General features: G+C 38.6%; 1 protein-coding gene across 1 annotated transcript; it reads right to left on the bottom strand.

Annotated features, from left to right (window-relative positions):
- Nucleotides 1-11,635: 11,635 nt before the first annotated feature.
- Nucleotides 11,636-12,655, bottom strand: LOC129956673 (uncharacterized). Its single transcript, XM_056068605.1, has one exon. It carries the CDS (start codon nt 12,653-12,655, stop codon nt 11,636-11,638), a length of 1,020 nt encoding a protein of 339 aa, XP_055924580.1.
- Nucleotides 12,656-13,051: the final 396 nt, after the last annotated feature.

Here is a 13,051-nt window from a genome sequence, read left to right as displayed (position 1 = left end):
GCGCATTTGTAGCTCGTGTGCCTGGTTTTAAGCAAAAACCTGTGGAAAATGGGGAAAGACTTCCTGAAAGTACTCCTGTAAGTAATAAATCTAGTAATTTCAAGCAAAAGAACTGTTTTGTAGTTCGAATACACATCTTTGTAAGGACTGCCCTAAGAGAAAGTCAAATGTCTCAAAGCATAATAAAGGTGCATTTGCCGCTAGTGCAAACAGTACACATCCTGATGTTTGGGTCTGTGATTCTGGTGCTTCACATCACATGACTGCTAACAAACAGTACTTTACTTCGTGCAAACATTTTCCTGTGCCCATTGAGGTATCACTTGCTGATAATAACAAGATCTATGCATATGGATCTGGCAGAATAAACATTGAAGTTTGTATTCAAGGTTAATGGTATGATGCTCACATGGAAAATGTCTGGTATGTCCCTGATGTGAAACGGCATCTCTTCTCTGTACAACAGGCTACCAAGCATGGAGGTGAAGTAAAAATGACCAAAAGGCATACTGAATTTTTTCGTAATGAAGAACTTGTTGCAGTTGGATCCTGGAGAGATGGCACATACATTATGTCTATGAGGATTGTTATCCCAGCAAGTCCAGCTGAGATAAGTATTATTACAGAGACTGAATCTTTGCAGCTATGGCATGAACGCCTTGGTCAGCAAAATAAGCGGCATATTCCAAAGCTAATAACTGATATGGGCATATCTGTAAGTCATGCAGCGACAAGTGAATTTTGTGATGGATGTGCTCTTGGAAAAGCGTATCGAAAACACTTCAAGTCACGTCCCTATAGAGCGATGTCAATTGGTGAAATCATTAATGCTGATGTTGATGGCCCTATGTCTGTGGGCTCCTTTAGTGGTGCAAGATATTATGTTTGCTTTAAAGATGACTATAGCAAATATCGTAGACTCTTCTTTTTGAAAAAGAAAAGTTATGTTAGTTATTGTCTACGTACGTTTCTCAATGAAGGACTAATCTTGGCCATGTTGTGAAAAGTTTCCGTTGTGATGGAGGAGGAGAATTTGACTGTGGTGAAGTTCAAAAGATACTTGCTGAAAAAGGTATAGCACTAACTCTTAGTGTACCATACTCACCAGAGCAAAGAGGGGTTGGGGGCATATCATACCCGCGCGAGTCCTCGTGTTCGTCAAACGTTTCCATTTCCGTCTCTTAGTTTAGTGCAGTATGACACGCTATATGAATTACGATGAAGAAAGTGAATATTTACGACACCTTATAGAAACTGTTTCTAGTGACGATGAACCGTTATCTGATGATAGTGTTGCCTCTGAGGATGAAGAATACTGCAGTGATCACGATTCTTCTACTGAAATTGAGACAGAAATAGAAGATGAATGTTCACTGTCAATAACAGATTTTTATATAGGTAAAGATAAAGTAACAAAATGGGAAAAGACCAAATATCGGCAAAATGTGAGGAAGCCTTCAAGGAATATAATTAGCAAGCTTCCAGGTAATACACCTTATTCAAGAAATGTCGCTTCTCCCGTAGATGCATGGAGTATTCTCTTCGATAGCAATATGCTAAATATGATGGTGCAGTGCACAAACATTTATATCGAATCCATTCAAGAACGTTTTACTCGAAAGCGAGATGCAAAGAAGACAGATGAAATAGAAATAAAAGTATTTCTTGGACTACTATACTTATGTGGAACTCACAAATCATCGCACACTAATTTGAAAGATTTATATGCCACTGATGGAACCGGGATCGACATATTTCCTAAAACCATGTGTCGCAATCGATTCTTCTTTTTGATGAGATGTTTATGCTTTGACAATATCAATGATCGTCAAAGTAGAAGAGAGATAGATAAACTGGCTCCTATCAGGAATTTTTTTGAAACATTTGTAACAAATTGTAAAAATGTGTATTCTGTTGGAGAATTTGTCACTATTGGTGAAAAACTTGAACCTTTTCGGGGGCGGTGTGGATTCAGGCAGTATATGCCCAAAAAACCTGCTAAGTACGGCATCAAGATATTTGCATTGGTAGATTCTAGAGTTTTTTATACCTGGAATATGGAGATCTATGCTGGTAAGCAACCTGAAGGACCCTTTAAAATAGACTGTAGTTCGAAAGCCATTGTGATGCGGTTGATGAAACCGCCTTTCAATTCTGGACGTAACGTGACAACTGATAACTAGTATACGGGATATGAGCTAGCACAAGAACTTTTGAAAAGCAAAATTACAATTGTTGGAATACTTAGACAAAATAAAAGAGAAATACCGCCTGAATTTTTGGTTAGAAAGGAGTTGTACTCCTCAGTCTTTGGGTTTCAAAAAGAAACTACAAATGTTTCGTATTCTGCAAAAAAGAACAAGAATGTATTTATGTTGTCCACAATGCATACTGATGATAAAATAGACGAAACTACCATGGAATTGAAGAAACCAGATATAATCCCGTTTTATAATCTTACGAAAGGTGCTGTGGATGTTGTCGATGAAATGGCTGCAGCATACACTACTGCAAGAGTACCAAATCGCTGGCCAATGGTTATTCTGTTTTCAATTTTGAATGTGGCTGGTATTAATTCTAGGATTTTGTTGATGTCCACGAAAAATCCTCCCACACAGTTCAGAAACAGACGTTTCTTTTTGAAAACACTGGGACTCGCTCTTTCAGAACAACACAGAAACCGTAAGCCTCAAGGAATAATAACAAATCCAAGCACTTCTAAGGAATTGGGATTTACTAATAGTGAACCGCCTTCAAAAAAGCTCAAAGGAAACTATAAACGATGTGCATTTTGTCCATGTAATAAAGACAGAAAATCAAGGTTTATGTGCAAAAAATGTGAAAGGAGTCTCTGTGTAGAGCATCAGTATGTAATTTGCAACAATTGTCTCTAAACAAGTAATTATTATTAAATTCTTAAATGCATTGTTTTGTAATATTTAATTACCTAAGGTTTGCTTATAAACAATATTAATTAATATTTAAATAGCAGAAATGAATTAGGGTACGAGATACCCGGCGCGAGTTCTCGTGTTCGAAAATGGGTGCGAGTGCTCGCTGATTAAATGACTTATGTTGGTCAATTCTTTACTGCATACACTATAGCTATAGGGTCTTATATTAGTATGTGTACCTATATGTGATTGAAGAGTTAGCCTATGTTTAAATACTGCTGAGCACATATTACATTTATAGATCTTCACCTGGCTATGGACAAGTTCATGCCTTTTAAGCTCAGAATTAAACCAAAAAGTTTTCCCACATACTCGACGTTTTCGACTACCAGTTTCACGTTCTGATGGTTCATAGTCCGAATCATCAGAACTTTCGGAAATTGATTCTTCATTTATTTTCAGCTCTTTGTTTTTAAAATATAAAGAGTATGCAAGTGTCACCAAAATGTAGATAACGGGGAAAGTCTAAAGCTTACTGAAGTAAACAAAATACACATAAACAATAAAGCACAAATAGCGCTTTTTGCAGAGCTAGAGCAAGAACATACAACTTGATCTGGCAATAACTTTTTCCCGCCAGAGGACTTGTTTTTACCGCGCTAGAAAGACGTGTCTTCTGTTGCTCTGTGTGTGCGTGCTTTTCTGAGTTCTGAGCACGTTATGTTAGTATTGTACCCCTGCTTAAGATGTCTTCATCAGTAGCTACTTTAGATGTAATAAAAGATATAAGAACCAGAAAGGTGATCGAATATTTTCCTTTATTTAAAAAAAACTCGGACATTTAATATAATTTAGTTTCATCGATTTGAATGTCCGAAGTTATAAGGAATGAATGGATAAATGTAACAATAGAGTGAAATTTGATTTTTATATTTGAAGTTGAATTTTCGTTACATATTGATACTATCTATTCGCTTTAAAGATATTGGTTTCTGATAGAATACTATTGAAATATTGAAATTTGATGTATTAGAAATACAATTTTATTTCTGGAGTTTTTGAATGTTAAACATAAGAGCAATGGATGAACTTTCTAAATTGAGAAAAACCAGAAGTTTGCATAGATCTTCATTTACAAAGTACATTAACAAGATTAATAGTGATTTGGAAGAGAAAATAGATTCTCTTACCACCAAAAATTTGCAAGAAGCCTTAAATTATTTGAATATATCGTTTACACAGTTAAAAGATTATGATAAATTTATACAAAAGATATTCAAAGATGATAGGGAATTCGAAACCAAAACCGAGTCGGCATTCGAATACGACGAAAAAATTATCATTTGTTTATCCAAGTTATCAGCGCAATTAAAACGTTTATAAGACAAATCAGAGCTCCTATTAATAACATCAAATATTTCTTTATTAGGCGCTACAGGAAATCCCAATTCAGATGCAATAAACAACACTCAAGAAAGTTCAGCCATCTTGCTTGTAAACGAATATAATTTTAAGACCATAAAACTGCCTAAACTTACAAATGAAAAATATTATGGGAACCCCTGTTGCTTGTTAGAATTTTGGAATCAATTTTAAAATTTTATTGATAATAACAAATCTCTATCAAAAATAGATAAATTCTCATATTTAAAGTCACTGTTAGGGGATGCGGCCGCAATAGCGGTTAATGGCTTTGCGCTTTCAGACGAGAATTATGATCAAACTTTGAAATTGTTGAAACAAAGATTTGGCAAAGAAGAGCTGGTAATTAACGCACACATGTCAAAATTACTAAATCTTGTACCAGTACCTGATTCAAGATCTTAGAAAGTTGTACGATGATATGATACCATAGAGATAAACTTAAGAAGTTTAGAATCATTAAAACTACTCAACAAATGATGGGCGATTTACCAAGAGATCGGGTCATATCATCCAGACCTTTTGACAAGGTGGAAATTGATTTTGCAGGCCCAATCATAACGAAACCTAATTTGAAAAGATCTAGAGTAACCATCCAATCTTACATCGCCATATTTGAATGTTTTAGCACAAAGGCACGATCGAGACTTTCAGTAATTTGGAGCGACAATGCAACTAATTTTAAAGGAGCACATGCTCTTTTGAACCCTCTATATAAATTATGCAAATCCAATTCGATTCAAAGGAAGGCATCAGCTGGATTCGATTCACCCGAGGAAGGCATCAGCTGGAATTTTATACCCCAGCTGCACCCAACGTTAGTGGTCTCTGGGAGGCAAATATAAAATCAATGAAAAAAATCTTAGTGAAAGTCATCAAGACCAAAATTCTGAACATTGAGGAACTTAGCATATTAATTGTCGAAATTGAAGCGATATTGAATTCAAGACCCCTCAGTCCCTTGTCCGACGATCCAACCTTTAACACCGGGGCATTTTTTGGTTGGGTCATCATTACTATCTTTAAGGGAGCAAAATACTGCAGTCAGTTTATCTTCCAGGTGGAGCCATGTCCAGGACCTTAAATCCAAGTTTTGGAACAGCTGGAGTCGGGAGTATCTGCAAAAAGTACAGCACAGGCAGAAATGGAAGAATCCACAGCCCAACCTGAAGGAAGATGACCTAGTCATATTGAGGGACGACCACAAGCAATCATAGTGGAAGTTGATGCAAATAAGGAAGACAATACCTGGACCCGATGGATTTGTTCGAGCAGTTGAGGAGCAAACCTCCAACGGATTATTCCTACGACCCATGAACCGCATAATTCCCGCTCTTCAAGATGTTGGACCAATGTCCAACGGGAGGAGGTATGTTGCAGAGCCAGCGACTTAAATCTTGCAGACTTAAATCTTGATCTGGCAACAACTTTTTTCCACCAGCGTACTTGTTTTTACAGCGCTAGAAAGATGTGTCTTCTGTTGGTCTGCTCTGCGTGTGTGTGCTTTTATGATGTCTATGCACGTTATGTTAGTATTGTACCCCTGCTTTAGATATCTTTATCAATAGTTGCTTTACGTGTAATAAATGAAAAAAAGACACATCAGGTCCCTTTTGTTTGATTACCCACGAGCACCGCTTTCATCACTAGCTCCAATGGCACATTTTCGGTTGGATAACGTTTGGGTTCGAGAATAAAGGAAAAAGTGACAGTTAACAGAGTAAGTGAATGTGAAAATCCGCATATAAAATATACTGTTTACATAAAAAAAACTTTCCTTTACAATATTTTTTTTAAATTATCAATAATTTTTAATTCAAAATTGTCGCATTTGAAAGCATTTTTTTAAAAAACAAACATTTTAGACTACCAAATTCACTATCCGAATAATCAGAACTTTCAGAAATACATGAAACATTTTTAACTCTTCTGTGTATTCAAAAAAAGAAAAGAATATATAAGTATAACAACGATGCGATTTAATGGTTTATATGCATCGGAGTAAAACTTTGCCAACGGATGTGTACCTCTTGATTTACCGGATATGAACCAAAATTCACCGATATGACGTAACTCATTGTTGACGCCATACTAGTCATTTAGCGTGGGCTTCATCCAGCAATATTTAGTGACTAATCATTTTCCTCTTTGCTCTGCCTGTACATGAGATTGCGTATTGAATCTTTTACACCTTTTTATCTGTTTGTCGAGAAAAGAATTTTTTTTATTCTCTATTACATTATTTATTTATATTGTTTATTTATCTTTATTTATTCATATTATTTAGGTTTTTTTTTTTACTTTACTTATCTTGATATTTAGAATTAGTATCACTGAATGTGCTAATTAGGGTTAACTAGGAAACTAAAAAGTTTATTTGTACTTGTAGTTTATATTTAATTTGACTATTTGTTTATCCTTAGATTAATTAGATCTTATTACTATCTATAATCTGAAAGATTTTAATTCCGATTTCCAGCTTCGTACTAACTTGGGAAATTGTTTTCTTTCCTTTTTTTTACATTTCGTTTGTATATCATTTCAATTTTGAATGATATTCCTCATTATTCAATGGTATATTGAACTTGATAGTTTTAAATTTATTGGTGGCATCTAATAAAAATCGTGGAACATCTTCATTATATTGAATCTTATAAATTTTTTCTGCTTTGTTTTGTGCTTTTTTGGCAGTTTGTACAGAATTTTGTTACTATTACTAGATTTTGAAAGAATTCCATTTTATCTCACTGTTTTACAAAGAGGGTTCTCTTTATTGGTGATTCCATGATCAAATACTTGAATAAGTATATATCTGTTGAATCACTTGACTTTCATTGGGACATTGTTTCCCATCCTGGTGCAACTATTAAAGGATTAGCTAGTAGTATTTCTGTACACAAAAATTATGACTGGGTCTTAGTACATATTGGCACAAATATTATTGACCAAAATGGATTATTAACCTTCAAGAGGACGCGTGTATCTGACAGATACAACTGCTTACTATTTTTTTAGTTTCTTTACTTTACGTATAGATGGCGCAACCAGGCTACATCTATCTTCCGCTTTTATAAGCATGCATCAGCCAGTAATATTACTTCGTTTTTCCAGTCGGTGAAGCGATGTTTTTTTAAGAATTTTATCTGTGAGATATACCGCGCCCATCTACGTAAGTATTGAACTTTGTATTTAAATATAAAATTATCATGATGTAACTAGTATTAACATATCTTTTTAACGTATTTGAAATGTTGAACATCATATTTGCAAAAATGTACCGTTAACTGTCATTTGTATCTGTGAGATACGCGCGCCTACTTATGCAACATGTGAATTCCTTGTTTCCCCATGAAGTCCTAAAACAGTATAAAAAGCGTAACACTGAGGACACTTCCTTGTGGAACACCTTCAGCTTGGATAAAAGGATCGGAATAAAAATTACCGACACAAACACGAAATATCCGAGTAGCCAAAAAATTTTGAATAAAAACAGGGAGATTTCCTCTAAAATCCAAATTTAAAAGTGTTTGAAGAATACCGCAACGCCACGTATGATCGTAAGCCTTTTCAATATCGAAGAAGATGGAAACAAGATGATTCCTGCGAACAAAGGCATTACGAATTTGTGTCTCCAGAAGAACTATGTTATCAAATGTTGAGCGTCCTCGTCGGAAGCCACTCTGCAACGGCGAAATATATCCATGTTTCTCCAATTCAAACATTAGTCGGGCATTGACCATACGCTCGAGAGTTTTGCACATACAACTAGTCAGAGCGATTGGTCTATAATTCAGAGGGTTGGCAGGATCTTTTCCGGGTATAAGAATTGGAATCACTATAGCCTCGTACCATTTTGATGGAAACTTTTGTTCAATCCATATTCTGTTAAACAGTTTTAACAAATTGAACAGTGAAACTTCATCCAGATGGCGAAGCATATTATAAGTGATTCCATCAGGACCTGGGCTAGTATCATGGGTGTGAGACAAAGCTTTTCTTAACTCAAGCAGCCTAAAAGGACTATTATATGCAAGATATCTGCGGGTCGTGAAATTCAAACAATTTTCTTCTGCTCGATTCTTAGTCGCTAGAAATGTAGGACTATAAGAATCATAGGCGGAGACTTTTTCAAATGCTCGCCCGGGCATATTAGCAACTTCCAGAGGTGAGGAAGATATTACATTTCCTGATTTCAACACAGGAAGTGAAAATTCAGGGTAAATTCCATTGGCTGCTTTGACTTTTTTCCATAATTTTTTACTAGACGTAGAATATGTGATAGATGAAACGTATTTCATCCATGATTCCCTCTGACTAATCCGTCGAATTCGGCGTGCATAAGCTTTAGCTCGCTTAAATGCGACAAGGTTTTCCGTAGTGGGATACCTGCGAAATTTATTCCAAAGATGCTTCTGTTTCTTGTAACTGTCATGGCAAGATTGATTCCACCATGCTCTGCGGAATTTCCGTATACGGGGTGAACACTTAGGGATACTTTTGTTTGCGACTTTCATAATGCAGTCGACGACGCACTGTACTGCTGTCGAGATATCTGCATTGTTAATCATAGTTTCAGTAATCTTTGCTCGTTGAGTGAAACCAGTCGAATCCACTCGCTGGAATAAAAATCGAGGTGGACTTTGAATAACACTACCACTATCAGCTTGGGAAACTACAATTGGAAAATGATCACTATCATGCAGATCATTTTTAACTGCAAAATTTAGAACCGGCAAAAGCACTGGCGAACATATGGCAAGATCTAAACTATGGAAAGTACGCGTGGGTTGGTGAAAGTAAGTTTTTTCTTCATTATTGAGCAGGCATAGGCAATTATTTGTGATAAACCGTTCGATTTGTAGCCCACGGGAATTTGTACTAACAGAACCCCACAAGGTAGTATGGCCATTAAAATCCCCGAGTAAAATAAATGGTGCAGGGAGTTGATCCACTAACTTATCAAGATCTTGCTGTCTGACTGAAGCATTGGGTGGCAAATAAATACAACTAACTGTAACAAGTGTTCGTAGATGCACTTGAACTGCTACAGCCTGTAAATCAGTATGAAGTGTGAGAGGTGTGCTAGGAACGGAATTGGAGGTTAAAATGCAGACGCCCCCAGAATTATGGGATTGGTTATCGGCGTCTTTCCGCACAGTATTGTAACCTCGTAATTTTAGGGGGATATTTGGCCTCAAGAAAGTTTCTTGAAGGCAGAAACAAGCAGGATGAAATTCATTCAGAATGGTTCTGATTTCAAATAATTTCGACCGAATGCCACGACAGTTCCAAGACAGGATAAAACCCATTAAGAAAAGTTTGCCGCTTGAGAAGTTGTAGGAACGTTAGGTTGAGTTGGTGATAAATCGCAACTCATTTTCACATCTTCATCTGATGGATGGAATGCAATGAGGTCGGGACTTTTGGGCCTGCCACCAAAAATGGATGACAAATCCTTATGGACAATGCCCTGACTCGCAAGTCCCAGAGCGACAGAGCTATTCAAAGATGATTTTTTAAAGACTGGTGGTATATCTTCTTTAGAAAGGCCACGTTTGGAAAGCCTCAGTTTCAGAGAATTGTTAGCTTTTGATTTAGGTCTGGATGTATCTTTTTTCCCAGATTCTTCGACATTTGTTATTGAATTCTCAATATCAGAATCGGATGGGTACAGGAACAATTTATGCAAAATTGTTTTTTTGCAGCTGAAGCATAGGTTAATCCAGGTGTGGGTATCTGAGCAATCACTTTACGTCTAGCCTCAGGGTATGGTATATCCTCTTTAAATTTCACAGAGACGATTTGTTTCTCTAATATCCATCGTTCGCAAGATCGAGAAAAGGATGAATGATTGCCCTTGCAGTTCACGCATTTTTCTTCAGCGGAGCATTGCTGGCTATCGTGACCTTTCTCTGCACAGCGGGGGCAAGTCAGTGTCCAGCGGCAGTAAGATTTCGAGTGTCCAAATCGTTGACATTGGAAACAGCGGAGAGGATTTGGAATGTATGGTCTTACGGCCAATTTCATATAGCCGACTTTGACGCGTTCTGGCAATTTAGGTCTGTTAAAAGTGAGGATAAAATGTTTAGTAGGAAGAAGTTGCCCATCTCGTCGAATAGATATACGGCGCACATGTGTCACTCCTTCGGGCTTCAATTCATGAGTGATTTTTTCTAATGTATCGTTAAATAATTCGCCGCATGTTATAACACCCTTTGAGGTATTTAGTGTTGTGTGAGGACTAACACTGACAGCAATTGTTGAAAGAGATGTCAATTTGAGTATCTGCTGAGCCTGCTTGCGGGAATTGACCTCCACAAGCAAGTCTCCAGAACGAAGTTTACGTGTTGAAGTGACTGAACCAAGAGCTCCTGAAATGGCCTTTTCAACAAGGAATGCTGACACATTGTGAAATGTTTCATCATTTGTAGATTTACGTTTGAGTATGAAAAATTTATCGAAATGTGCGATAAAAGAGTTTACTGACTTTTGTTGCTCACCGAAGGGAGCAGATTTAGGTTTGCCCATATGACATTGCTCAAGATTCGGGCCCGACGGCACCGCCCACCACGGAGCCCAACAAGAGAAGGCAGCCACCGGCTCTGGATATTTCCAACCTCGGTACTTACCCTAGTGCTAATCGGTACCTATACGCTGGGAGCTACCCCCGGGGACAGTGACCACCCTTAACGCTAAGCCCAAGGAGTAGCCCCTTCGCTTGATCCCTAGCAAACTAACCACTCAGGTGGCCAGCAACCAGCCGATTGATACACCGGGGACCACAGTGCATCACCCGTCTAATGGGTCGCCACGCACGGCAAACACGTGGGGGTATTTGCTGTCCATGAGAAGCAAGAAGCAAACAGAGCGGCGACAGCTTCTCATGGAGAGCTCCCTCGCCTACCCTCGAGGGAAAGAAGAAAAAAGGAGACAGCAGAAGACGTAGTGAAGAGTAAAACGTAAAGGGAGTAAAGATCCCTGGGTACCTCGGGATTGGGACACCCATACTCACCTATAGTAGATGAGCCCCTGAGGGGGAAGTTTAGACCGAATACCGCGACAATTCCAAAAGAGGTAGGTACCCATTAAGAGACTGGTTTAGAGGATAAATGAGAAGAAACAATTGTTGGAGTTGCCAGGTCTTCGCAACTCATTTCAAGCTCAGATTCATTCTCAGATGGATGTAATTTTATATCTGGGTTATTCAGCTTGCCACCAAAGACGGACGTCAGGTCCTTGTGGACTTTACCTTGTGTAGCTAGTCCCAAGGCTACGGAATTTTTTGATGTCGATTTCTTTAACTTTATTGGCAGGTCGTTTTATTTAAGCCCGCGTTTTGCAAGCTTTAGTTTCATTGATTTGCTAGATTTGATTTTATGTTTATTTGTTTCCAGTTTGCAAGTTTCAGGAGCACTTACTGTTGATTTTTCAGTGTCAGAGTCGGATGGTTTCTCAGGTGAATTGGTTTGAGGTTTACTTTTGATACAGTTTGGGCATGAGCAATTCACACAGAATGTTTTTTGGACGGCAGATGCATAGCTTAAGCCTGGTGTTGGTGTTTCAGCTAAGACCTTTCTCCTAGCTTCAGGATAAGATATGCTTTCTTTTATTTTAAGTGTTATAATTTGCTTCTCGAGAGTCCATCGTTTGCATGCCCGTGAAAAAAATGAATGTGCGCCATCGCAGTTCACACACTTTTCTTGTGCGGTACACTGCTGGCTGTCATGGCCTTTCTCAGCGCAGCGGGCGCATGTGACAGTCCCGCGGCAATTTACCTTTGAGTGGCCGAAACGCTGACACTGGAAGCATCTCAAGGGATTTGGAATGTATTGTCTCACTGGAAGTTTCATATACCCGGCATAGATATATTCTGGTAGTTTAGGAGAATGGAACGTCAGTATAAGATGTCCATCTCGCCGAATAGTTATGCGGCGTACATGTGTCACTCCTTGACCCTGTAATTCCTTCAATATTTCCTCAAGCGGCACATTAAACAATTCGCCGCAAATGATCACGCCCTTTGAATAATTCAATGCTACATGTGTTTGGACAGAATTGGGTATTGTGGCCAGCGCTTTTAACTTTAAAATTTGATGCGATTGCTTCTTTGTACTAACCTGCACCAGCAAATCCCCTGAACGCATTTTGCGAATCGAGGAGACCTCGCCAACTGTTGCAGAGATAGCCTTCTGAACAAGGAAAGGCGAAACTGAGTTGAAAGATTCGTTATTGTCTGATAATCGTTTTATTACAAAATAAGTGTCAAATACAGGAAGATTTTGAGAAAGTTTCATTGTTCTTTGTTGCCCACCGAAGGGAGCCTTTTTAGGAGGAGCCATACGATATTAAAGAAGATTCGGGCCCGACGGCACCGCCCACCACGGAGCCCAACAAGGGAAGGCAGCCACCGGCTCTGGCCATTCCCAGCCTCGGCGCTTACCTTGGTGCTAGCCGGAACCTATACGCTAGGAGTTACCCCCGGGGACAGTGACCACCCTTAACGCCAAGCCCAGGGAATAACCGCTTTGCTTGATCCCTAGCAGACTAGCTACTCAGGTGACTAACTACCAGCCGATTGATGCACAGGGGACCATTGTGCACCACCCGTCTTTCTAATGGGTCGCCACGCTCGGCTAACACGTGGGACATTGGCTGTCCATGAGAAGCAAGAAGCAAACAGAGCGGCGACAGCTTCTCATGGCCAGCACCCTCGCTTGCCGTCGAGGGAAAGAAAA

This window comes from Argiope bruennichi, chromosome 11 (genome assembly GCF_947563725.1).
Source record: "Argiope bruennichi chromosome 11, qqArgBrue1.1, whole genome shotgun sequence".
Taxonomy (NCBI): Eukaryota; Metazoa; Arthropoda; class Arachnida; order Araneae; family Araneidae; genus Argiope; species Argiope bruennichi.
The sequence above is the reverse complement of the archived record's forward strand: the minus strand, read 5'-3'. Positions and strand labels throughout refer to the sequence as shown.

Excerpts from the sequence above, each read along its gene's own strand:
- LOC129956673 (XM_056068605.1), bottom strand. The coding sequence starts at position 12,655 with ATGGCTCCTCCTAAAAAGGCTCCCTTCGGTGGGCAACAAAGAACAATG.